This window comes from Antennarius striatus, chromosome 20 (genome assembly GCF_040054535.1).
Source record: "Antennarius striatus isolate MH-2024 chromosome 20, ASM4005453v1, whole genome shotgun sequence".
Taxonomy (NCBI): domain Eukaryota; kingdom Metazoa; phylum Chordata; class Actinopteri; order Lophiiformes; family Antennariidae; genus Antennarius; species Antennarius striatus.
Genome location: NC_090795.1, coordinates 5702536 through 5730396, shown reverse-complemented (window position 1 = coordinate 5730396; position 27861 = coordinate 5702536). Strand labels below are relative to the sequence as shown.

General features: G+C 41.4%; 2 protein-coding genes and 1 long non-coding RNA gene across 3 annotated transcripts; 2 read left to right on the top strand and 1 right to left on the bottom strand.

The window, feature by feature from the left end:
* Positions 1-220: 220 nt before the first annotated feature.
* LOC137587828 (uncharacterized) lies at positions 221-7322 on the top strand. Its single transcript, XR_011033978.1, has 3 exons — positions 221-316; positions 6335-6436; positions 6529-7322. It is a non-coding gene; the product is annotated as an uncharacterized lncRNA (long non-coding RNA).
* Positions 7323-9021: 1699 nt separating this feature from the next.
* chst2b (carbohydrate (N-acetylglucosamine-6-O) sulfotransferase 2b) lies at positions 9022-12775 on the bottom strand. The gene has a single exon (XM_068303971.1). It carries the CDS (start codon positions 11316-11318, stop codon positions 9921-9923), a length of 1398 nt encoding a protein of 465 aa, XP_068160072.1. The 5' UTR covers positions 11319-12775; the 3' UTR covers positions 9022-9920.
* A 2371-nt stretch (positions 12776-15146) lies between these two features.
* Positions 15147-27726, top strand: trpc1 (transient receptor potential cation channel, subfamily C, member 1). The gene is made up of 13 exons (XM_068304331.1): positions 15147-15312; positions 15940-16094; positions 16187-16288; positions 16406-16608; positions 18153-18284; positions 18490-18685; positions 19548-19884; positions 21156-21295; positions 21931-22080; positions 25414-25598; positions 25750-25951; positions 26254-26448; positions 26749-27726. The coding sequence occupies exons 1-13, from the start codon at positions 15147-15149 to the stop codon at positions 26974-26976; spliced, it is 2391 nt and encodes a 796-aa protein (XP_068160432.1). The 3' UTR covers positions 26977-27726.
* Positions 27727-27861: the final 135 nt, after the last annotated feature.

Sequence of the window (27861 nt, the reverse complement as noted above, 5' to 3'; positions counted from 1 at the left end):
TCTTAAGGATTTCACCAAATCTTAAATTTTCTTGCTTGAATTTATTTGCTTTTCACTTCCGGGTCAACTGGATTCCTGCAAACAGAACGCGGTTGAACCATTTGGCAGTAAGGAAACATTTTTCTCCTCTGCAGCGGAATTTCATGAGGACTGCATTAAGTATAAGCTAATCTAATTTTACCACTTAATGTCCCCGTGACCTGGCTCGGCGCTTGGTAAGGAGCACATCATTTTACTTTATGGACTCTATCGCCAGTGTAAAACAATGAGAGGCCGATTTGTGAGAGCATTAATTTAAAGAATTCAAACACTGCATGTGAGTATTAAAGTTATGTAATATTTTTTCAGAGAAGTGCATTAAGAGTGAACGAAGAAAAATAGATGAAAAATAGACTACTGGTTCTCAAGTAAAACATGAACCACAAAAGACAACATTTAGATTACATGTAAGACACAATTTATGGAAAACTAGACAGCCCCCAATATTGCAGCTTGTTGAAACATCCTATTATGGTTTGTTGAATCATGTCGTACATGTCAGTTTTCTCTTTGTCTCTTTAATTATCAGGTACAGCAGAGTTTATGAGGTGTTGGCGTTTACGGAGTCTGCAGAAACTAATAAAACCCCATTGTTGATATTTACATTTTGTGATATTGCAGGATGAATAAAGCAAGAACAAATTACAACACAAAATGAGAGTTTTCCACAGCAGTGAATGTTTCTTGTGACAGCTTGTCAGCAATTACAGTCAGGTTTTTCTGGACTGCGCACATTTTCCTTGTACAGTAATAAGATTGAATAAGGAGCATTTGTGAACAGATACCTTCAACTCATACACATACATTAGAAGATTTCATATATGTTTGTTTCATACTAACATCTTTAAATATTCCCTGAGAAATACCACTTCTTTGTTCCTTTGTGTTCTCTCACATCTCTATGTTCCTGCTGCTGGAAAGCCTCCTCATAACATGTTGCTGCTGCCACCACCACTTTTCAAAGGGAGGTGTTAATGAGTGTTAAAAGCTCCCATCAAACATTTTGCTTCATGTTGGAACTGAATGCATTCCAGATCGTTTTACAAAATAGTTGCAAAGCAGTTGATATTTTTTGCTTAATATTTGATTCAGATATTTGATCCTCTCCAAGGAACCATCATCTTATCGTGGTGGAGATGTTTGTGTGCCCTAGGTATCCTGGGAACTATGTTGTCGGGAGTCTTGTACTACGCGTAGGGTCATCCAAGGCAATTACAGTTGGATCTGGCGGGGCTTACCTCCACGCACAGCCTCGGTTCTGGATCCAAACTCCTGGATAGGGGTTGGATCTTGTTTTACTCTGGAGTTGCGTCAGGTGGGAGGCGAAGGGCGGGTGTGGGGATAGTCACAAGCCCCCGGCTGAGCGTCGCTATGTTGGAATTTACCCCAGTGGATGAGAGGGTCGCCTCCCTACGCCTTCAGGCTGTGGGAGGGAAAACTGTTGTGCATATGCACCAAATAGCAGCTCGGAGTATTCAGCCTTCTTGGAGTCCCTAAATGAGGTCCTTCACGGGGTCCCTGTGGGGGACTCCATTGTTCTTTTAGAGGATTTCAATGCACACATCGGCAATGAGACCTCGGGGCAGACGCAGGACCAGGTGGAGGGATGATATCTCAACACTGTCCTAGGAACGCCTTGGGATCTCCCAGTCAGAGCTGGTGGATGTGGCTGGGTAAAGGGAAGTTTGAGGCTCCCTGTTGAAGCTGCTGCCCACGCGACACGACACCGGATAAGCAGTGGAAGACAGATGAATGGATGGATGTGATTCAGAATAAACTGGAACTCAGTAGACTGCATACATTCACCAAGCCTGAACACTCCTGCACCAGTCTCTGTAGCCTGACGATGTATTACCATTTCACTAAATTTTGTTGTTCTCTGAGGAGGATTCGGCTAAAAGTTTCAAATCAAACCCATTTTCAATTGAGGCCTTGAAGCAAAAAATGTGCATGTCATTTAATTCCAAAATCTATGTAAAGAATGGCGCTGATTTGACCGGGTGTCCTTCGGTTATTTTACACAGCACGGCTTGTCGCCGGCCTTCTGAGAACATTGATTCAAACATAAATTTTCTCAGTGCTGCCTGCACAATTACTGTTCAAAAGAAATAACCTCTTATTCTTTGTGGAAGGATGCTTTGAATTCAGGAGAGTTCAACCAGTGAGGGTTTTATTATTCATGAAATATTTTATTATTCATTAAAAATGCTGGAATCTAGTGAGAAAGTGATGGGGATGAAACTGTGACAATACATACTGAACTCGGTCTAGACAGATCAACATCATGGAGAAAAAAATCCACCTCTCATCACTTCTAATGGTCACTAATGGACATGTTTTACTTGCATGGAGTTGGACGATGCTAATACAGCAGTACCGGGAGATACAAGTTTGATTCGTTGCGTGACAGAGCTAGTAATTTCTGGGATTTTCACTAGTATGTTGAACAAAAGTATGAGCCGAAAAAAACCTGTATGTCTAGGCACTCTTACAGTACGTAAAGGTACTACTGTATCTCCCAGTGGATGAACACGCACACACATATGCATGTAAGTTAGTGTTCATATGCTTTATTTCTTGTTATAGAGGTTTTTTTTAAAAAGTCAAAGTCAACTTTATTGTCAAATGTACCATATATGCACTACATACAGCACAGAAGAAATTACAGTCCTCTCAGACCCACAGGCTGTAAAAAAAACAGTAAAGAACCGAGAGAGAGAGAGAGAGGGGAGTCGTTGCATGTGCAGTTTAATTATGCTTCGTATTCATCTTATTTATTTCTGCCATTGTATTGCTTCAGTTTTCTCTGTGGACGTCAATGAAAGCTATTTCATTTGGTTTAACCCTTTTTTGTTTAACCCTTCATAAAATACCCAAAGTATTTTAAGTATAAGGGGAAAAAAAGTTCTATTTGGACATAACCAGGTTCAACTTTTGACACTTCTTCACAACAAAACTTTGCAGTCTTTGTAACCATAGTGACCACAGCATTCTCGTACCCTTTGAGTATGGTTAAAATCTATGCGGCAGCTGGATTAGCACATTTGAGAGAATGTGTGTCCGTGCATCCTGTGAATGTGAAGGAGAGAGGGACGATGAGAGAAGCCGTGAGCAGGATGAAAGGTGCAGACCATTGTCTCCCATTGATGGAAAAAACCTATAATGGAGAAGCTTTGATGTGGACCAGGTGAGAGGAGCCTCGGCACGAATCCTGCTCATCGGAGTCCCATCCCGAAAGCACGCCATACAGCTGCCATCTTAATTGTTTCCCTCCCAGCCTCCCAGCCTGGATTTAACACTTTTCTCTTAAACGTTGATTCTGACAAGACATCAGAGCCTGTTTGAGCTTTCCTTCTGGTGGGGGGAGGTTAAAGACAGCAATTCTTGGGAAACCTGGAAACCTGTATTTTAGATTTTACTCCGGCATTCCAGAGGCCAGCCACGTTAAAAGGGCCTACGAAGCCTCATACCTTCTGTCTAAATCTTTCCCGTTATTATGGTATTTCATCATTTACAGCGGTGTAACATGGGTTACACCTTGGGGAAATGATAGCTAGTACCTGGAGTGGTCAAATAAATGCAATGAAACAGGAAGTTGGCTCTGAAACATAGAGGAGAAGTCAAATGAAACCAAAGTCATCCATAGATGTGTGACAGTCTGAGATGTTGAACGACAACCACTCAGTATTTAGGGTAAATTTAGGATTTATGTCATTCTGAAAGCTAGAAGTAGCATCACTTAGCTTAGCTAAGTTCAGTTTATACTAAATAATTGTAAGTATAAATTCTGAGAGCATGCAGTGCCTCTGGTAACGGTTTCCTCACAAAACAGTACAAGAAAATATTATTATACAGTTTACTGACCTTGAAGAACTGACCTTGATTTTGTATTAACAGAAATACGATTTTCCACAGTGGTGAGTCACTTTTTCTGCAGCATATAACTTTTAAAGATAAATGAAATCCGTTTGAATGAAGAAGAAGACTTACTGTTTATTATCCCCGTAGGGAAATTAGATTCCATATCTGCATTATTTTTCTACATATTGATGCGAGCCCCATGTCTCCATCCAACCCCGTTACTGTACTGTGACCCAAAACACATTTCAATCCATCCAGATTATGATCAGCAAACAAGGCCCTTTCACACCCTGTTAAATAATCCAGAATCCACTTCATGTTCCCCTACATGCCTCAAAACTTGATTGATTCTTTCCACCCCTCACACAATTTAATCAAAATCTGTCGAAAACCTCATGAGATATCTTGCAGACACACACACACACACACACACACACACACACAGTGCAGCCTATAACTGTCGCTGGTGGAGTAGAAAACCTTTGGATAGTTTTTTGCTAAAATAACATAACTGTCTGCTAGCTGTGTATATTTAAAAGACAAGAAAATATATTTATTGACCATTTCGTCTAATTCCTTGCAAGAGAGGGAATGAACTTATTCCTTAACATGTCAAACTGGAGACAAATCCAAACAAATTATTTTCTTTGATTAGAAATAACTTGACTGCATGTGCTAAAAATGGTTACAGGGGACAAAACCCACACTGATTTTACAGAAAATAACTAACGAAATAAAATGATTCAGTCAATCATCTCTTAAGTTATTCTTTTTGAATGCAGACAGTCTATTTCATTCATCCCCCTTCGTTTTGGTGTGGAAATGATCTTTGGTTCACTTTTATTAGCATAAAATGGAAATGGAAACGCCTTTAAAGTTAAAAAAAAAAAAAAAAAAAAGTAATGCAGTTGAGTAAATGTACTCATTACGTTTCCTCTGCTGATTGGAGGTCAGGAAAAGGTGATGTGTGGGACATGTAGGAAGGAAATGAGCTCGCTGCCAGGACAGCTGAAGCGGCAGTTGGGCGTCTACCTCCACACACACTCAGCACCTCATCACACACACACACACACACACACACACACACAAACGAACGACCTGACACCACTGTATGGCAGAAAGGAGTTCCAGAAGTTATAATTATCTTTACTGTCTAGCATTATGCCAGCATAGAACAAGGACCCCTGCTCCATAACTTCTGCAGGAACCGAGAAAGTCATTATCCACCCTTTTCTACATCTTGTTACCCCCACTTCTTGTCTTGCCCTCTTCTCCTCATTTGGGATATTTCTAAATAAATCTTGCTTGTTTTTTTAGTTTTTTTAGTGCTCATGCCACTATTCCTCATGGGTTCTGAAGTGCAAAAGATTGCTGTCATCTAGAAATTTCAGCACTGTTAAGTAATGTTTTGTATTTTTCAAAGGTGCGGGGAAAAGCATAGTGAACACTTGAAGAAGAATAATTATTAATCATCAGAGAAAAGCTTGCAGCTAAAGGCTCATATATGTGCTGCCATTTTGCAGGGTTGATAATGGAGGAGATACAGATGGAAGTGTATTTATTACATGATCGGCTGTCACGCCGTGTGCTGAAAATAAGCGTCAGATGTTTAATATTTCTTTTTATTAGCAAATGATTACCTGCAATCACAATTTGTAGCTCTGAGCACACAACAGCCCCAGAGAACTTTTACCCAGCATCTGGCCTCCAAAACCAGTCCTCTCTACTCCTGCTTGCAATGCTAATTAGAAATATTCTAGCTTGTACTGCATGTTATCATCACTTAAACACATTTATAAACCAGGTCTGACCTTGCCTGCAGACACAATCAAGTGGGAGACTGACCCATTTTGGCTGAAACAAGATAACACCCCCTTTTACTCCGAGTAATTTTTTATCTCCATCAAGCAGCTCCCTCCTTGAAAGTCTCTTTTCATCGCTTATTTTATTGTGAGCTTTTATTGTTTAAGACAGCAGCAGATCGGAGCTGTTGCATTTATATTAAATACGCTAACAACTTAGCAATTTGGAACAAAAATAGCACAAGCACCTAAAGCTCAAATGACTAATATCCTGCTCACACTGCAGTATGTTGTGTTGAGAAAAAAAAAAAATCTCCTGGCATTTGAATGACGGTAAGCTGATGATGACAGTGGTCTTATTAGAGAAATATGATGCTGAAAATAAAAGATAGGTGTCCGTCATTTCAATATCACTTCATGTAGATTCCATATATTTAAAAAAAAAAACAGTTTTATTGATCTGGCTTTCCTTTCCCTACTGTATTTCATGTTTATATTTTTCTCGTACTATTACAACCATTACTTGGAGACCCGAACACGGGTTTAGACAAGGCTCGAAACATATTTCCACTCCTGCTCTCAGTCATCGACACCTCCACACCTTTGAACCAGCGTTTTGCCCTCCTATCAAGGTCACCGATATCTACAGGCGCTGCTGACACATTGTGCTCCTCCGCTGACCGACTTCGCTGATGTGGAGGGGTTTTTTTTGACAGACTCTCCGTGTTCATAAGGTAAGACCTCTGTGCTATTGCACACTGTGCACATCATCAGAGACCAGACAGAAATTAAACCCATTGACTATAATTTTCCATTTGTTATTCAGGACGAAGAGCATCTGTGCAGGATTGAACCAGAAGTCTCTGACGCAGGAGGGAACAGAGCCAGCTCGTTTTTGTAAGAGGTGATTCTGGATGAACCATTAAGACATGCTGGAGGGAGACCTGCGCCTTTGGCTGTAGCGCTCCAGGACTCCCTTCTAACCCCGGCTTATCAGCCTCTCTTGCCCTGAGGCTGAAGCTCATGCCTCCCAGAATGAACGGGGTCACTGACTGAGGGCATCTGAGAGGAGCCGACTGGAGTCAGCGTAACAATAGCTCCAGAAAGGTCATGCAACCCCCTCGCGTCGACATGCATGCAAACACACACATTCTCAGAGGGAGAAAAACAATTACAAAGGCCAATGCGCCTTGTGTGAGCTCTGCTGATGATTTCCTTGGCTGTGCTTAAATAGAATGATTAATCCTGTACTGAGCCTGAAGTCAAACAAACAACATGCGTGGATGTGCATGCATTATAACGGAGGACTTCTGGTGAAAATAAAGTTAAATATTTGTTGCTAGAGTAAAAGCTACTTGGTTACATAACTTCTTGGTTTTGAACTTTTGGGGAAATTGCTCATGAGGACTCAGAATCAGAGTACAAATCTTTTCATTTGAATCCTTATTAAAAAGAAATATTTGCATTGTTTTTGAATATTGTTTGAATTCTTCTTGAAGTATAGCAACTCAAAGCTCAGAGTCTCATTGGTGTGTGAAGCAGGTTGTGTGACTCCAAGGTGAAGGTTAGACTTTGGAATCCCATAAACTGTTTCTCCCATATAAATAAAACCATTGTCCTTGAAATGAGGACCTTATTGATGTTGTGGATGCATGGCTGCATTTCTGGAATGTTTCTGTTCTCACAGGATTTTGTTTAAGCTGATGTTTGAAAACTAAACCTCTTCCATGCAATTCAGTCTCTTACAGGTTTTGGTGCCATACTGAGGTTCGATGTTATCACCAACATTTATCAACTAAAATTTTTATGCATTTGGTCATTGATGTGCAAATTACCCAAACATTCAAATATGACATTTGAAAACCCAAATGGAATTGTCTCCTTCCAGAAATGAATCTGGTGAACCACAAACCTCAGCTAAAATGTTTTCATTGAGAGCTGGTCGCTGCTGTGTGCCCACTAGTTACAGTATCTGTCTCTTTACAGGAAGAGAAATAAAATGTTACTGTTCACAAGCCCTTCCAACTTTTTAGTGGGTCGAGCTTTCCAAGTGTAATTATTGGATGCTTTGAGAGTCACAAAAACATTTGATTTATTGAAGTGCACCTTTAACTTCAGCAACCCACACCTCTAATAACACAAGATCTTTATTTTTGTTCGTTTTCTTCTATAATGTTAAATAGATATCATTTAATGTGAGCGTACTCAGTGAATGTATTTCAGCCCCATTTCTGTTATGTTTAAGATTGTGCTCTCAAATGACTAATTATAAGGCTTGACGTGTGAAGTATACAGAATTTTTAACTGTTATGAATCTAATTTTTACCCTGTGGAGTTCTGACCATTCCTAATTTTACAAAGCAATGCTTTTATTGCATGTACATGGATGTGGATAATAAGGATACACCCTCTGACAATGATTTACAATATTTCACTGATCTGCTGGAATCGAGCGTCGAGAAGGACGAGAATAAACAGGTAAATGCAGAGAAAACTGACTGAAACAAGGTGGGCTGCAAATTTTGCAGGAGGATTTGCATTGCCTTTGCATTCTCATGTCAGTCAGACCTCAGAGACGTGAAGGAAACGTTCACAGGGCACCTTTAAGTTGTGTAGATAATGGAATGATGCTCGTACATTATACCAGCAGGTTTCTCAAATGATGAGACATCAATGTGACTGATAATGCACTGAAATAAGATTGTGCATCGCAATGTCTAAAAGAGGTCACTCTTTAAAAAGCTAGAGGTCATTAAAAAATGAATGTTTTAGCAGCTTTTTTGTTGCAAACTTTCTTTGACTTGATGCATTTTAAAAGAACTTTGGGGACCAGAGATTTGGTGCTTAGGAAGTTTTACACCTCAATGGGAGAGGTTGTGTTTTTCTCTCTTTTGTTTTTTTTAGCAGAATAATTTAAAACCATGAAAAAGTTTAGATATTGATTTTGCCGATGATTTGAATCATCATCTGGATCAAGAAATGTGTTGATGGATTCTTATGGGATAGGGGAAATTGTAAGCTTTTAGATAATGCCAACAATGCTTAGTGAAAAAAAATACAATGAAATCCCCATAAAATCTACAACACATCATAGTCAGAGCTGTATTTAGGTAATATTCCAGATCTGATGAACTGGACAGTTTATATTTATAGGGCTTAAGGAACATCCATTCCTTAATAAACAAGATGTATCTTCAACACTTACTAATGTAGATCCTGAAAGAAAGAATCACTAGTACAAAAAAACTAAGAATGACTTTTTTATATTCATCTATCTCCTAGAAGCAGATTTTCACAGTAAAGGAGTCGTATGATGAGGCTCAAACTGTCATGGGACTGTTTCTTAAAGGCCAAAAGCATAAATGGAGGAAACTGAGCTGCCTGGGTGGAGTTTTAGTTAACCATGACTTGATAATAATGTGCAGCAGTGCTGGTTGTAAAATCAAAACTTCATAAACCGTCTTGTTGACTGTGAACTTTACTCAATGCAACATTTCCCAGACTGTGTGTTTTTTATAAGAGCAAGCATTTGTAAACATTTGAAATGGTAGAACAGACTGCTTACATCGACACTGAGACAGAATTTCCAGGTTTTCCGAGCCATGACATTGTCCATAGTGCATGATATCATCCTATGAGGATTTGGTGACAAAAACAAACAAACAAACTACTCCTACTGTTCCATCTGATGTAGCCTACTGATCACATCGCTACCTATGGCACATCAACGAGCCAATTTATTGATTGTCTCTGACCTCAGATAGTACAAACAGTAGCAATGACTTTTTTTTTAAAAACCAGTTATTTTTCTCTTTCATCCACTATTTTCATTATAACAGACAGAATGGAGACTGAAAAAAATGATTTTTGTAAGGTTTTGCACATTCAAAAATAACTCCGAAATTTCCACTTGGTAGTGTTTTAACATGGTAAGGTAATTATACAGTTGTTGTTTTCTTTTTCATCCTTTCCGCTTCATTGAGTCTTGATTCGTAGGCCTTCGCATTGTCAAACACATCCAATATCCCTGTATAAAAGGAGCGGTCCCTTCAAATATCAGTGTAATTCAACTGAGAGAAACATGTTACATTCCAAATGCGGCCAACGGAGCTCCTCCTATACTGATTTAAAGTAAAGCTTTAATTCCACAATAAGAGGAAACGGCACTCGATGCAAAATGAAAATTAAATTAATCAGTCTTTGGTGGTGAGTACATTTTCACAGTTTGGAGTGTGTAAGCAGTGATTTGCTCAAGTCCTTGGCCTCCCCGGCTGTTCGGACTCTTTCGTACCCTAGAACCGACATGGCGTGGTGGCAGTAGTCCTCCACTTGTTTGATCTGTTGAATGCTGAGCACTGTTCTCCATGCACTGGCAGCTTGTGTGGCATTTCTGGACGAGACAATGAATGGCTTTGAGGAGGAGCTGGAGCCGCTGGTCATGTTCAGCGCAAAAGACTCAATGTCGTGGTTTGTGGTGAGGTTGGCAAAGGGGTAGATGCTCCGCAAGGTCTTCACTGGGTTTTCAACCAGGTCCTCGTATCGCACGGCCATGTACTTCCCCTTCAGCCAGCTGGGTGGGTTTAAGGCAGACCTCAAAGTCCTAGAGGTGCGGTCACAGATCACCTCCATGGCTCCTATGGAGTGGTAGTCTGAGCCGTCCTTCTTGTTCGCTTTGTGGCCAGGATCCACAAAAGGTATCCGCCGAAGTTTAGGATCCCTGCTGCGGACCACTTGTAAATTCTCCCTAATCAGACCATGTCTGGATTTGATCCTGGAATTAGCCACAGCCCGAGGGTCTCTGACCAGGTGTATTACTTTTAAATCTAAAGATGGATCCTCCATGAGTGGGGCCAGCACGTTAACGTCCAAAATGCGAACCCCTTTAATCACTATGGTGTTATATTTGAGGCACTCCTCCTCCAACAATCTAAGGCTCTGAGGGGGGCACTTTTTACACACCTTATCATCCACCATTCCAACCACCTCCTTCCTGTACGCAGAGCAGAGGGGATAGGAGCACACCACTTTGTTGAGGGTGGCCCCAAATAGTCCCAGGGAGGTAAAATTCTTGCCCCCGGGGCTGTTGTAAAGTTGGAAAACAGACAGATCACAGCGGTACAAGGAGCTAAGCATGTCTCTGGCTGCCCCTTGTAAAGACACCGCATCACCCGGGTAGAGTTTCTGCCAGATGTGCCACATGGGCTCATACAAGAAGAACACTTCAGGATTTTGGTTAAAAAGCTCCCCGAAAAAGGAGGAGCCCGACCTCCAGGTGGTCAGAACGTAGATGAGCTGCCTCTTTTTAGCCAGCGAGGGCCTGTACAGGAAGCGAATGTCAGATCTGCTCTGATATGTGGTGCTCCTCATCTGATGATTACACTGCTGTGGCTCTTTAGTCCATTTATAATTGGCCAAGTTGAGCATAGTGAGGACCAGCAGTAAGAAATAGGCCATGAATAAGACAATCCTCTTCCTGCGGAGGACTTTCATCACGATCCCAGGCTGTGCTATTATCTTTGTATGATTCCTGTAGGTTTTAAGCTTCCTCCCAAAGCCAGCATCCTTCTCCCAAGGCGCTGTCAACTTCAGTGGTTGATGATATTGTTTGCCTCTCATCTGTGCCCACAGAGAGGGGGGGGGGAGAGATCTCGCCACTTGACAAAGCTGCTTACATCGACTGCGCAGGAGCGCGTTCTGCAGAATGTACACAACCTCTACACCGGCAACCAACACATCAATAGAATACCCGATTAATAGGTTATATAGTCACCGCCGATTGCAAATCCCATGCGAGATTTTTTTTTTTTCCCGTTTTCACTGCATTGCGCAACGTTCTTCACAGGAGCGACGGGTGAGAGGAGCCTTTCAATTGTCCATAAGGAGCGCTGCGGTGATTCTGTGGGTGGCCCGCGTTCAACGCAAAAAAGAAGGAGCCTTGATCATTGTTACAGACGCCCTGTTTGTCCATGATCAGCGGAGGTATCCCTACGCAGTCACCTTCTCATGCATCCTTATAAAGGCAAGGCGGGAACGATCGTTGGCATCGCAGATAATGAGACCGTCACGATTTTGGCGCGTCTCGTATTATTCCACATCTACCCTTTATGGAGCGGTGAATGGGCAGTATCCACGGCTACGGCGTACAGGGGTCGGTTTGCAACTCTTCCTGCTCCCCCAAGCTGGTCCAACTAATACAAACTGGAAGGGTTCAATCAGAATACAAGAGAAAGTCCCGCCCATACCGTGATGCGATTGGCCGCTCGGGGTTTGGACGCGCGTAAACGAGCCGCGCCATTGGATCTGCAGCGCGTCTGTCCAGTTGCAGGCTCGATTCTGGATCCCACTGATCTCAGCAATGGTAGATTGTGGGAAATGATGCTGTTGTTATGTTTCAAAGAGGTCTACATCATCAGCTGCATCCATGTAAGCATCCTCCATCCTGCTTCTGAAGAAACACGGCTGCAGATTACACCACCCGCAAGCGCTTCACTGGATCACATGAATCTCTCTTCAAGCGCCGTTTCTCATCCCCCTCCCCATTGTGTAGGGTCTTTGTTCTGTGTTCAAGTTTTTGTTAGGAGTTTTGTGTTTCCCTGCAAAAATGATTCTCTTTGTATACATAAAAAATAATCAATATTTCAAATTAAACGTATTTGTTTTTTCCCACTACTGCCTCAAGAGGGTAGCCCACATCTTTAAAAAAAAAAAAAAAAAAGCTCCATACCCTTAAGGGAGAAAAAAAATCCTATTATTAATTAAAAGGAAACAACCAGAAGCACATTGCAGTAAGTTCCACAGAGATATTTAGTGTGTAAAAAAAAATCAAGTCAATAACTCATAATAAATGAGAACAGTGGGTCTAAAAGGACTGCTGTGTTATTTCATGGACCGTAAAGGAGGCAGCAACAAGCGGCACAGCTCTCAAGTGGAATCAACTGAAATGTGACGTCTGACAGCTGTTCCCCAGGAATGGAGTGAAGCTACTGTATAAGGCCATGTGTTTGAACCGAGGAAAACACATGCTCTGCAGATTGAAAGTCATCTGTCCTAAGAGGCTTGTCAGTTTGGGATTAAAACGAAATGTCACAAAGGAATGAGTGAAAGGGGTCGAGCCCTTTGACCCTATGATGAGCAATCTCCAGGCAGTGGTTTAAAGAGATAGGAACTGTTTGAGTTTTGTGGAGGGGACACTTATTGCACTTATTTCAGTTTATTTTAGCACCACTGAGATGTCATTTTACCGTCTAGTTGTATGTTTGCATTTGTTCTGGGAAGGTTATGGCCTTGTTTATCTCAGAATACATCTGTGAAGTTGTGCGTACTGCAAGTGTCGACTGATCCTTCAGCTATAGCACTCATCCAATGCAGCTGTTTGAATCCCAGAGTGTTTGTACAGACTGCCCTCTGCTGGAGCAGGAAACTGAATTTTCACTCAAACTCCAAAAATGAACAGAACAGATTTGATTTAAAAGGACAAATAATCCATAAACTACATGAAAATGATCTAGTTCATCAACATTTACACCTATGGAACAACCAGTTGGCTGAAATAAACAGAAATGAAGCAATCAGGAGCTTATACTTAGTCACATATGCAAATTTAAAATCATTCTTTCTCTTTCTCAATCTGGGATCATGGAAATGTGATAATGCACCGCAGTATCTGGCACTAAATCTCAGCCTGTACGAATCCCACACTTTTTTCTCTCTTTGCTTTAATGCAGTCAATTAAGCGAAGGATGCCATAGAATGCTGCATTGTTGGGTAATAAAGAGCAGTAACCAGACCTCTTTCACCATTAGCAAGTACGAGAGCTCACAAATGGAGTGAGTTGGCTGAAGCATATTTTAAAAAAACACTCATAAAATTTAACAGCTTATAATTACCAGGACTCAAGAATGACTCCATGTGGAATATTATAGCTTTTCTTTGAGTTCATTGACCTTATAATGTTTGGTCGCAGCTTTTTAGGTAGATTTTAAATTATATAATTAATCTGTTAAGATACTTACTCAACCATAATTCAACCTTATACATTTGTTAAGGCATAATCAATCATATTATCAACATAGTCAAATAATTGTAATATTTACTCAGAAATGTGTTTGCTCAATCATTGTATAAATATTTTATTTAAAGACATGGACTTCTGTTTCAGACTTTAAAGAACATGTTTCTATCTGTTGACGATGTAATGGAACTTGTAGCTGTTGAAGTGTCTGTGAAAAACTGGTTAATTCTGGAGGACTTTTACCCGTCAGCGCTTTGATAAATTTGATATTGTACCCTCTAGTCCACCATCACCCTTATCCTGGCTTACTGAGATGAATGAGTAGAGTTATTGCTAATGCTTACAGCAGCACCTGTGCTTCTATATCTGCTGTGAATCTAATTGTCTTTTTATATCCAGAATATTTTTGCTGCAGCTGTTATGTTGCCTTAGCTGTCATGTTGTTTGATCCCCTGGTTTTATTAAAATGCAAAATATTCTAAATTGCCACTTTACCCATCCATTTCTCTGTCGTTATCTCAACAGATGTTTGCTGTTCTGTGTTTTATGATCCTGCCTGCTGTGATATGTGTGAATTTGACTAAAACCATTAGGACAGTTGTGTTTCGCCTACATGTATTATGTGTTCTCTCACTGTCTGACTATATAAAGACCCAGATCCCTCTCTTTCCTGCGTTCTTTCCATTATCCATATGCAGTAAAAATAAAAATAAAACTCATCCATGCATCTCCAAACGCATCAGTGTCAAGGACGTGCTCACATTATACAGGAGGTGGTCCATCCACTCATCAGAGGCCCACGCACAATCTTTTCACATCAGACGACAGCCAAAATAAATTATTATATTTAACAGGATTTAAATTCAAAACACATATATAATCATGATGTTTATGCCCCTCAGCGGACGTCTTTGTAGTCTTGTATTTTTTTAAGGAATGTTGGATGTGCACATAATGGACAACGTTGCGCTGATTTGCAGTTACGTAATGCAAAGAAACACAACGGCTTTGCGCCTGCCGAGCGGTCGAGCAGGTGGAGAAGGAGACATGCGCAGTAGACGCCTCGTCAGCAGCATCAGGACCAAGTAGATCCCTGTGAGCCTGTGCGATGTAAGAAGATGGCGCATGTAAACACAGCAAGGGAAACGACTGCGATGTTTTTTCGGACCGCAGTTACTTCCTGCGTGCATGCAGCCGACATTTAAAGTCATTTATTGCGGGAAAAAACATCTATCAAAAGAGTTTTTTCATCCAAGAGGAGCGCGTAAAAGGACTCGGTGGAGATGCGACAGTGACGGCAGATGAATTTGGTCTCTTTTACGCATCTGCCGCGTTGCGACGTTCCCAACAAAAAAAAGAAAAAAGAAAAGATTCATCCAATGTCACCCCTCGATTCGGGCTTTCTTGTGTAATGGTCGCCTCTTTCTAGTGGGATGCACATCAGTGTGTGGCCGTACTCGCTTTCCGTCGTAATGGCAGCTCTGTATCAGGGCACGGACGCCTCCTCTCCGGATAAATTTCTGGCCTTGAAAGACGTGAGAGAGGTGAAGGAGGAAACAACGCTGGACGAGAAGCTCTTCTTGCTGGCATGCGAGAAAGGTTTGAGTTTATTTGTGTCCTCCAAAATAAACCCAACGTCATGTTCTTTATGGGGTTTTTTTTTCTTTGTGTGTTTAAGATGTAAGAAAAACTCATAATGCTGGAATCAAGTTTAAGATTTAAGATGCTGCAGAAAATTAATTATGTCATGATAACAACTCCATATATATCCAGCAGCGTCATTGCAGTAAACATGTACAGTCATTTTTCCCTCTCACAGCTTTAATGGCTACTGTGGAAATCCACATCACTGCTACTTTTTAAAAGTTCTGTCTTTGCACAGCTTCTGACAAACAAACTGAAATGGTCCAAGTGTAAAATACCAAAAGACCCACGCCGTCAGATGGGAGGAGATTGGTTCATTGATAAGAAAACTGTGCCAGCTGAGATTGTTTTAGGTGTGCGGGCCACAAAGTGTGACCATATAAAGCCTCCACAGGCTTGGCTCAGGAGCAGAAATTGTCCTTTGATGGAGATGTTATTGTTACACGACTGAGGTTGAAACTGAGCCTGCTCCACAAGAGCATCTGCATCTCGATGTGTGTGTCTGTGTGTCTTTTTTTCTCCAAAAGTATTCATGTAATAGAGCTCAATTAGCAAGAACTTCCTAACGTTGCTGCTTCTCAGGCGACTACTACATGGTGAAGAAACTGCTGGAGGAGAACAGACACGGCGAGCTCAACATCAACTGTGTGGACGTGCTGGGCCGAGACGCCGTTACTATCACCATCGAGAATGAGAATCTAGACATCCTGCAGCTTCTTTTGGAGCATGGCTGCCAGGTAAAATATACGCACACACTGAGAGTAATATGAAATGCATTCAAGACGTTACACGTTGCTGATCTATCTAAGAAAATTCTATCTCTATGCAGGCAACAGACGCCTTGTTGGTGGCCATAGACTCTGAGGTAGTTGGAGCTGTGGACATCCTCCTCAACCACAGGCCGAGGAGGTCCTCCAAGCCCTCCATTGCTGTTAGTCTCCTCATATCTTATCATTCAAGATCAACCCATATGGATGCAAACAGCAGGTTGAAAGAATCCATATGCCCTTGTGATTTTTCTGCATGACGGTATTTCAAATATTTTCAGAAACTGATGCAGAGGATTCAGAACCCGGAGTATTCCACCACAATGGATGTGGCTCCGGTAATCCTGGCAGCCCACAGGAACAATTATGAGATCCTGACCATGCTGCTGAAGCAGGACATCTCGCTTCCCCGTCCCCACGCCGTCGGCTGCGAGTGCACGCTGTGTAACGCTAAAAACAAGAAGGACAGCTTACGGCACTCGAGGTAAACGGCGCTATGAATGCGGTTTGCTTTGTCTAGATGTCTTCATTTAAAGTGACACTGATGTAAACCAGAGGAGTGGAGCTTCTCTGGATTACTGTAATTTGGAGCCGTCAACATCACTTTAGTCTTCTTGGTGATTATTGTGTTGTTGTCCTGGCCGTGCTCTGGAATGTAAGCACTTAAAAACAGCTATGAATCAAAAGTGTGTCAAGTTAGGTGTTCAGTAGAGATGAAACACTGCGGTGTCTTGTTTTGCTGATAGCATCAGCTTCAAAATGCCATCTTGGAAGGAAATGATTTATGATCAAATGCATTTTTTTCTTTATCACAATGGCTTACAATATGCTCTCAGACCCACAGAGGACTCCTAATGCTCTCCAATGCTGAGCTCCGCCTATGCATAGATAGCGATAGCTGGTGTTACAGTATTTTTTTCATATCAGTGATGCAGGGAACAGGTGGAGGAGAAGCTAGAGAGGCGGAGGTTTGTCCTGGAAAGGAGAGGAGTGACGGTTAGCCGCAGTAAGACAGAGTACATGTGTGTGAATGAGAGGGACCCAAGTGGAAGAGTGAGGTTACAGGGAGAAGAGATCAAGAAGGTGGAGGATTTTCAGTACTTAGGCTCAACAGTCCAGAGCAATGGAGAGTGTGGAAAAGTGTGTACAGGCAGGATTGTACAGGTGGAGAAAAGTGTCAGGTGTGATGTGTGATAAAATGAAAGGAAAGGTGTACTAAACTGTGGTGAGACCAGCGATGTTGTTTGGTCTAGAGACAGTGTCACTGAGGAAAAGACAGGAGACAGAGCTGGAGGTAGCAGAGATGAAGATGCTGAGGTTCTCTCTGGGAGTGACCAGGAAGGATAGGATCAGGAATGAGTACATCAGAGGGACAGCACATGTTAGAGGTTTTGGAGATAAAGTCAGAGAGGCCAGACTGAGATGGTTTGGACATGTCCAGAGGAGAGATAGTGAATATATTGGTAGAAGGAAGTTTTGAACTGTTTTGAATTGCCTGGAGAAAGACCAAAGAGGAGGTTTATGGATGTAGTGAGAGAGGACATGAAGGTAGTTGGTGTGAGAGAAGAGGATGCAGAAGACAGGGTTAGATGGAGGCAACTGATTCGCTGTGGCGACCCCTGAAGGGAAAAACCGAAAAGAAAAGAAGACGACGTGATGGTTTTACATTGAAAAATAAAATAAATACAAACTTTTATTCAAAGGGAAGCTGAAAAGCCAGCAGTGTTTCCTTTGAGAATTAGTGATTCATGTTTTCTGATACCATCTTAGACTTGCAGATGAGATTTTACTGATCCCCTCTGCCGAGCATTTTTATTCTGTCTGCACGGCGGCGTCACTTCCCACACAGTCATCTAAATAAATCAGCCTGCAGTTTTCCTGGCAAACAACAGAAGAGGTCAAACCGAGTTTGGATGAAACAGCTACAGCCGAAACTTGTAGAATTACTTCTCATCTTTGCTGTTTATTTCCAATCATTTACCTACCGTATCATGTTTATCTCTTTGTTCACCTTGATCTCTGGTTCAGATTCCGTCTGGACATCTACCGGTGCCTGGCTAGCCCCTCGCTGATCATGCTGACTGAGGAAGATCCCATTCTCAGAGCCTTTGAGCTGAGTACAGATCTCAAGGAGCTCAGCCTGGTTGAGGTGGAGTTCAGGTACGATTGCTATCAACAGCCACACATCCATCCATCATGTCAGGGCATGCTAAGGGAATTTCTTTGCACATAAAGAGCAAGACACAAGTACTGGAAATGCACAAATATGCTATGTATACTTAAACACTGCTTTCTTTTACATCCTTAAGCCGACAAGGAACATAATCTTTAATTTGTTCTGATCGTATCTCATTTCGTACTCCAGGAATGACTATGAGGAGCTGGCGAAGCAGTGTAAAATGTTTGCCAAGGACCTGCTGGCTCAGGCTCGAAACTCTCGAGAGCTAGAAGTGATCCTCAACCACACATCCAGTGAGGATCACGTTGACAAGAGAGGCTTGCTGGAGGAACGCATGAACCTCAGTCGACTCAAGCTCGCCATCAAGTACAACCAAAAAGAGGTGCGGTGTCACAAACCTGCAACTTCTGCACCAGTAGCAAACAAATCTGCAACATTGATATGATTAGAATTTAATGACTATTTATAGGTTAGAATGAAGTATATTATACTATCCATTATTAATGGGTTGTAGTGTACTCTGTGTTATGAAGGACTCATCTGCTCCAGCACACCTTGAGCTGATAGCTCATGAAAAATGAGCTTGGCAGATAAAGCATTTCCTCCAGGCAACAGCAGTCAGTGACAAACTAAAGTTGGGAAGTTTGGAGCCGTGGGGCAATTTACAGCTGTGATGGCTACGTCTGAAAAGTTTGACAGATATATCACGGTGCAGTTCTTGGCATGCTGTTGTTTTCTACTGGAGAAATAACACCTCTTAAGCGTATATCAGGGCAATGCTCCATTATTCATTCTCTTTACTTCTGCCAAGCCGGTTGTATTTTCTCTTTACATTGACACTCAGGGTTACGGAGAAAATAATGATCCAGTTTTTGCAAAAATTGCAAGACTGTTGCAAGACTGTTAGTGCTTTACTAAATCTTGGAGTAGGCCCTAATCATGGGCCGGATGTAATAGTTATTATTCACTTTTGCATCATTGCAAGATTGGGTATTTGGCCCCAGTGGAATAAATTACATCCAAAATGGTTCTGCTGTGACAAAACATGGCCAATTATAGAAATCTGATGATATCAAAATCCACATTTAGGGATGCCAGATATGGAAAAAAAGGGGATTTGTGGTATTTGTATTGCAGAGAAAAACACTGATAAATATAAAAATGTTCTAGAAAGCTGCTAAAAATGAATGCAATTTGATCAGATTCAAGTCCTCGTGTCTTCTCTCCTGACAACCCTCTTTCAGTTTGTGGCCCAGTCCAACTGTCAGCAGTTCCTCAACACGGTCTGGTTTGGGGAGACGGCCAGTTACCGGCGCAAACACACCTGTCTAAAGATGGCCACGGTGCTGAGCGTGGCCATGTTGTGGCCTCTGCTTTCTGTCTGCTACCTGCTGGTGCCGCGTTCCCGCGTAGGCCAGATCATCCACACGCCTTTTGTCAAATTCATCATCCACAGCGCCTCCTACTTCACCTTCCTCCTGCTGCTCAACCTGTACTCTCTAGTCTACAATGAGGGAAAGAAAAACACCATGGGCCCTGCACTCGAGATGATAGATTACCTCCTCATTCTCTGGATCATAGGTCAGCCTTGCATCCCCTCCACTTTCATGCAACAATTAGCATACATGCTATGCTCAGAGGAGTATCGTGTGCGCTGCGATCATAATGCATGTGTCAGAGCTTATGTAGGGGTTGATTTATGGAATTGAATAAGCATTCATCTCCTAATGGACACAATGGAACTAAGAATAGATTAAGAATGCAATCATACAAAACTGAATTTAATAGAAAAAAACATTATGTAGTGGAGTGAGAAGGAGAGAATCCTTTTATGGTCTGGCATTAATCTAGTATCCTGTATCCGTAATTCTATCAAGCATAATTTGACAAATAGCTCTTTCCATGCTAAATGACAGAAAGCCTGATTTGACTGGAATAAATCTGTCTACATCTAATTGAGTTCTGCAGAAAGAAACCACAGCTTCTTCCGTTATCCTCCATGGCCCATCTAAGTGCTGGTATTACAGGACAAAGCCCACGTACATTCAAACATATATTTGCATGGCAGCATTGAGATGAGGCGGGATGGTGGCAGTTAGAAATTGACCCTGTCTCTCTCTTTCCCTCTGTCTCTCTGGGGAATGGGTCTCTACCTTCCTCTTCTGCCAAGAAACCATTAGCATGAACATTCAATCGCTTTAATGGTCCTGCCGTCTCAGCAGACGCTCCTCACTCGGTCGGAGCGACTTACCCTTCTCTCCACCAGACACAAAGCATCGTTAACCACAGTCGATTGGTCTGGATGTCATCGCCGGGTTGATAAATCATCCCAATAATCACGCGTGATGGATCGCAAACGTTATTGATGCGTGTGATTCAATGATATGAAGATGTTTGTGGGATAATTTGCAATTTAATTTGTATAATGCGGGAGTGAGATTAGTCATTAGACGTAAGTGAAAAATGGACTCAGATTGATTCCTTAACCAAGTCTAATCAAAGATCAATAACTTAAGATTGAAGATTTTTTCATAAATATTGTCTGGATATGAAATTTGGCTGTTTGGTTGCATGTTTATTTTCTTTCATCAGTGGTGGAAGAAGAGCTTGAATCTTTAACTAAAATAAAACTAGCAATTCCACTGTACAGAAATATAAAAATATTACATGTAAAAGTCCTTTTAATGAGATGTTGAAGTCAGGATTAGCATCATATAAAAATGTGAGAGATAAAACGTGTAATTTTCACCACACACCTCCCCTAATCCCACAGATGACATATTTTTAACACATTAATTTCCAATGCTTGTTGTCTGCCTTTTAAAACAAAATTCAAATGTGTCTCCCCGTAGGGATGGTGTGGTCGGATGTGAAGCGTCTCTGGTACGAGGGGCTGGAAGACTTCCTGGACGAGTCTCGGAACCAGCTGAGCTTTGTGATGAATTCCCTTTACCTGGCCACCTTTGCACTTAAAATAGTCGCTCATAGCAAGGTGTGCACACAATGCATGCACTCTTACAGCGGATAGACAGCACCATTTGTAAGTTTTCATTATTGGCTTGAAAGAATTAAAGCTTTCCAACCAGAAAGAGATTTTTTTCAGTGTGGAAAAAAACGTTAGTAATTCATTGTTCGGTATATCTAACAGCCCAACACACCCATACAAATGGAGTTATTCATTTCAACATTTATTTTTTTTCCTCATGTTAACACCAGTAGACAGGGGGACATGCTCATCAAGTACAGTCCGTACCCTTTCACATGCTTTATTCAGGCATAATACGTAAAAGTAAGCGTAAGAATAAGCTCTAATTTGCATTTCAAACAAGAAGAGCTTTTTTTGAAAGTCTAAATTCCCATTTACTGGATAAATCTGTGGTATCATCTTTTTTTTTTATCTAACTCTCTGCCAGAAAGTGAACAAGCACATTTCGTCAAAAAGCAGAACAGTTGCTGTGGATGTGAAATATTTGGATATTTTTGCAAAAGTTTCAAAATGGAATCTAAAGTTGTCAATCAAAAATCGCTCCTGAGGCATGATTCACTTTTCATTTCATTTTCAAAACTGGTGGTATGAATAAAACTAGTGAGTGTATCGTTTAATGAGAGTAACGTGTTTGTCTTCAGTTCAAAAATGTGGAAGACACAGAGAGGAAGAACTGGGACGCCTTCCATCCAATCCTGGTAGCTGAAGGTCTCTTCGCCTTTGCCAATGTTCTGAGTTACCTGCGACTTTTCTTCATGTACACCACCAGTTCCATCCTGGGGCCACTACAGGTAGGAAAGAAACATTAACACCTGCAAAAAAAAAAAAAGTTTTAGTCCCATTGGACTGGGGGATTAGCCAGATTCTGCTATAACGATTATAAATCATCATTTTGTCTCAGCTGACCACACACACACACACACACACACGTGCACCGCCCACTCTTTCTCCCATCCAGGAAGTGTGAACGCTGAATGATGAGCCCACACTAAACATCACACCAGCTGTGCTCAGCAGCAGCATAACTATCATCATCAGCACTAAGTACTGCATAAGCACGGTGAACTGAGGCAGCAGATGAATGTGTTCTGTTGGGATAATGTGCTCATAATGAGCTGAAGGCAACATTGTGCAGCTCAGCTTCCATATGCATCACTGTGCCACCACCATCATCATCATCAACATCATCATCACTGCTGACAGCTACATGAATAGTAAGCCCATCAGTTTGCACAATTGATTTTTGTGAGCTGACTTCAGTTTGCAGTGAAACAGAGCAGCACAAATAACAGTCTTTTGACATCTTAAGAGACGTTTTGGCTCAATATGATTTAATTCAGGAAAAAGGCCAAGTACGCTAACGTGGTATTTGAAAAAGTGATGACTTGTTCTCCTGAACTTTTTGGGCTAAGAAAATAGTTTTAAAAAATATTGTTCATGCTCAATAAATTCTGTTCTCAAAATGTTAGGGCGTCATCTTTTTTGCTGCAGTTGAACATTTTGATCAAAATCAACAAGTTAGCAGAAATTACTGTAAGTATTTTCAGAATTGCTTCTTTTTCTCAAAAGCCAATGATAAATTTCAGTGTTACATCTGCATTGATCTGCTGTAAACCTGTAAAATAGTATAAACTAAATGAAATTTGTGAAACTTTTTTTATATTCAGGCATTGATCTCTTGTGTTCAAGAGATGAAACTGTTTTTAAATGCCTAAAGCGGTGTAGGTTTTGTAAAGAATGTTATGTTATATAATTGCTTTTCCACCTCCATCTCCAAACGTCTGGTCTTCGTATTCTCTCTGCTCGAGCTCATCAACAGTCTCCATGTCATAGGTGTTTCTTTTTATTGCATCATGGTGTCCAGCCATCTGGCAGAGAGACTTTAAAGCAGCTCAGTGCTTGGAAGAAATTCACTTTTCCTCCTCATATGATTTTATTGCAAATCAGTATGCAATGAGGTAAACTTATTTTCAAGGATGTCTTCCTGTCATTAAGACAAAATCCTGCTTGTGGTTGGCTTATAAAACACCAAGGGTGCCCTTAAAGATTGATACTTAGTGCTTTATAACTACAGTTTCTCCACCTCCTCTGCTTTCAGTCTGTCCCCCTTTTTTAAAACATTTTTATTCCCGCTATGACATCACTGCCCGTCTTGGCAGGATGGAAAAAATGTTAGCTTTGGAAATAGTTGCTGCACTCACACGAACACGGCAGACTCCATGCGAATACACACGCGCCCACACACATCCACACTCCTTGTGATACGTGAGCGTGAATTCAGATGAGCTCCTGCTCACACAGACAGCGAGGCAGTGATATGTGGGCTGCGGTGAAGCTTTGATTCCGTCCTTACTGCCGAGTGGCCAGCTCACATTTCTGCCGGGCAGTGCCCCCCTGCCGAGGTTGGAAAGTGTGAGTGTGTGTCTGTGGGATTCCGCTGTCACCATACAATGAGCTCACTCATGGCCCAGACTTAACCTCACTGACGGCGTTTATCTCCCACGTAGATTGGCCAACCAGCATGCTGGTGGGAAAATGAAAAGAAAAAAAAACCCCATTAATTGAATTCTAATCATGTTCTCGGTGTTTGACTGATTTAAGGTTTCACTGTGTGTAGTAGGTTTAAAAGATGACCATCATTTCTTATGAAGGGCGTCTCTTACGTCCTTTCATTTCTTATGCATCTTGAGTATATATTCTGTATATGAATATAAGATTATTTCATTGAATGTGGTTGCATTTTAGGAAGCGCAGATGAATCAGACCTTCCCCCCTTCCTGTGAAGGTTAAGAGCTCCTGACCCCCCCCCCCCTCGCATTCCTGTTTTATTTGTTCAGTAACTAAGTTAGGCTACCTGTCAGGCTTCTTAAACAGGGAACACCCTCACTCCCTAAATCAGACATGTGCAAAGTGACAGAGGACTACGCTAGGGGCCTTCAGAAGGGACAAGAGAATGAATCACCTTAATAAACCAGCCCTTCTCCTCCAACAAGCTGCCTGGGTTGCACTGCAAACACCATCGGGCGTCGCTGACCCTGAAGTGCGCGCTGCGTGGTCATTCGTCACACTGGAAACTGTGTGTGTGTTTGTGTTCAGCAAGAGTGAGTGTGTTACGACCTTGTTTGAGCATCTCCGGTGCACAGATAAGCCCCTCAGGTGTGTGACTATTCGGGTTTCACAGGCCTGAGAAGATTTTCCCTATCTTTAAGGCCACAGAATATGCTGCCTTTTCCATTTTCTCAGGGAAGGCAAAAAAAAAAAGCAATGAATTGTGCAAAATTTGTGACAATGGGAAAAGTATCGCGATCCCAAAACACAATCTTGAGGGCGAAGAATTTAGCCCTCAAAAAATAAGAAGCATAAGTGTCATAAAGTTTGTTTAAGGAAACTGAAATATTCCTCATCCTAAATATATACAGTAGAGAAACCTATTTGATTTAACTGCTTCCTGCTACAGGTTAAAGTTCGTGCTGTGATTTATTGTACCCTGTCAGCATGAGTCTGGACTTACACTACTTCTCAAAAGTGTAAAAAAAAAAAAAAAAAGTAAAAAGAAAATGTACTTCATCAAATGTAGCCAGATTTACCCTTCAGACCACATCAGAGAAGATCTGAAAATGTATGACTTTAGGGTGAATTTGATTTGCATGCAAAAAAATATCCAAGCAAAGATGTTCTACCTTTTAGTAAAAAAACCAATCAGTCAAGCTCTGTCGGGATCAGACAGTCTTCCTCTCTGGTGTCACATCTGATCCCTGTTAGCTCCTTTAATGGTTAAGGGGGATTACTGGGATTGCTTTCAGGAAAATTACTGATGGCAAGAACCATCTGGAGGTGACATATCCACCCAGCCCCCCACAATCAGAGAGTATTTGCACGATTACAAAATCTGTCAATTTATTGGAAACATTTTCAAGAAAACAGGCAAAAATGAAATGTTGCAAGTACCAGAAAGAATCGCTTCTGCAAATATCAGATGTGTCAGAAAAGTTTCATGTAAATGTATTCCTCCTGTATTACCCCTACATTACATGCTAGAGTGATAAAAAGTGAAGCAATGCCTGATGTCTGTTTGATTAGATCGAATCAGGAAGGCCAGGATTAAGATTTGTCTCTTTTCTCAGATCTCCATGGGTCAGATGCTGCAGGAATTTGGAAAGTTTTTGGGCCTCTTCCTGTTGGTGTTGTTCTCCTTTACCATTGGGCTCACTCAGCTTTACGGGAAGGACCAGAAAGACCCAGAGAAGAATCCACCCATGGACTGCGAAGGCATATTCTGCCAGCAGCAGAGCAACGATGCATTCCACACGTATGGGCCAACATCAATCTGTCTAACAGGAGAGCGGCTGTGACAGTAATGAATGTTGAGACGGCTTGTTGAGTGATTTATGTGTGGGGCTGGGATGGATTGACTGGGATGATTTCACTACATACCCACTGATACCAGCGTCTTTTCACAGGTTTATGGGGACCTGTTATGCCTTATTCTGGTACATCTTCTCCCTGGCACACGTCGCGCTATTTGTCACGCGTATCAGCTATTCAGAGGAGCTGCGCTCTTTTGTGGGTGCCATGATCATAGGCACCTACAACATTGTGGTTGTTATTGTGCTGACCAAGCTACTGGTGGCCATGCTCCACAAAAGCTTCCGGCAAATTGCTGTAAGTGCAAGAGGAATTTGACTTCAACTTAGAACTGAATGTTAAAACTGTTTTCACTTACTGTTAAGAGAAGATTGTTTTTTATAGATTTTTTTTTCTAAAAAAAATCAAATGCTACACAGATGTGTAATTTATTCATTTCACAATGAAAACCGGCAGCATATTGTCTCCTTTCTTTAGCAGTGTTTGGTCTTTTATTATGCCTTATTGTTGTCTTGTATTCAAGATGCCTGTCTAAAATGGAGAAAAGCGTGTCAGAGTTCACAGTAACATTCCTGCATTTTTTTCCCACCCTTCTCTAGAATCACGAGGATAAGGAGTGGAAATTTGCTCGGGCCAAACTTTGGCTTAGCTATTTCGATGACAAGTGTACCATGCCTCCACCTTTCAATATCATCCCTTCCCCAAAGACCGTGTGCTACCTTTTGACTAGTATGAGCAAGTGGATCTGTTCACACACCTCCAAAGGAAAGCTGAAGAGGCAGAACAGCCTCAAGGTAAGAAAAATGGTCAGAACCTTGAACTAGATACCGTAATCTAATTTTAGTTATTTTTAGAAAACAGGAATGGCAATCTTGTGCCATTTCTGTAAACCTTTCAAATCCAGTGAGAAAAATTGGAAAGACAGTACTTTATTTAATTATTTAAAGTACTTTAATTAAATAGAAAATAAGAAGCCAGTTACACCTTGGAAAGATTGTAGAAAATCTTTATTGCTGATAAAAAAACCCTCCTTTTTTTGTTTCTCCTTCAATATTTCGTCATCAATCTTTGTCTTTACTCTATTTTCCATATAGGAGTGGAAGAATCTGAAACAGAAGCGTGATGAGAATTACCAGAAGATCATGTGCTGCCTGGTTCACCGCTACCTGACCTCTACTCGGCAGAAAATGCAAAGCACAGACCAGGCAACTGTGGAAAATCTGAATGACCTGAGACAAGACCTCTCAAAGTTTCGTAACGAGATGAGGGACCTGCTTGGGTTCCGGACCTCCAAATATGCCATGTTCTACCCAAGGAGCTGAAAAAGACAAAATACGTCTTCCCATTCCCCACAATTCCCAAATACTTTGCTTCTCGTTTATCTGGGATGCGGTGTGACCCGAGCATGTGATACACTCTGCTTCTTTGAGTCACAGAGGCAAACTTTAAACCTGGAACTCAACTAGAAATATATTTATTCTTTGCCAAAGCCTCCAGACTCAGGCCCCCTTGTGTATTATTCCACTACTCTACCCTTTTCTTGATTTTTGTAAATAACAAAAGCCATTGATTTCAACAAAAAAAGACAAATAAAGATTTATGGAAAGATTTGACCCTCTGGGGCTTTCATGGCTTTAAAGGCTGATTGTGAAAACAAATGCTACTTTTCAGATCTGATGTTACTTTGTTGAGAAATTCTTTGGCCACTCAGGTATGAGATCCAGAAAACTGCCAACATTTCAGCCAATTGCCCAGGGATCCAGTTCAAGTAAGAGTCACATTGTTAAGGGTGGGGTTAGGACCCGCATGCAGAACACCAGGGGAGAAGTTCCATCATTTATTTAACCAAAGATTCTTATGGGTTTCAGTTAGACAGCAAGGACCAGAGCAATAGACAAATCAAAATCTCAAAAAGTCAAAGAAACCAGAAGGGTAGAAGAGTTGTTCGTAATCTAGCAGTGAGCTGGGACAAAATAAGAAATGGAACTCAGGTGTCTTTAAGATAAGATATGCCTTTATTTTTCCCACAGTGGGGAAATTTGTGCGATTTAGTGACACAGGTGATCGGAATGAGCGGATTGGTGAACCCAGGATACAGAGGACAGGAGGGAAAACTGGATCTGGGACCATGACACAATTACACACACCTGATCCATTCTCCTGCTTAGTAAAGCATAGCAGCCTTAATTCATCAGACTAACTACCTG

Coding starts and splice junctions, on each gene's coding strand:
- trpc1 (XM_068304331.1), top strand. CDS start 15,147: ATGCACATCAGTGTGTGGCCGTACTCGCTTTCCGTCGTAATGGCAGCT. Junction 18,686..19,547: donor TCAAGTACAACCAAAAAGAG/GTGCGGTGTCAC, acceptor ACCCTCTTTCAG/TTTGTGGCCCAGTCCAACTG. Junction 21,296..21,930: donor AAATAGTCGCTCATAGCAAG/GTGTGCACACAA, acceptor GTTTGTCTTCAG/TTCAAAAATGTGGAAGACAC.
- chst2b (XM_068303971.1), bottom strand. CDS start 11,318: ATGAGAGGCAAACAATATCATCAACCACTGAAGTTGACAGCGCCTTGG.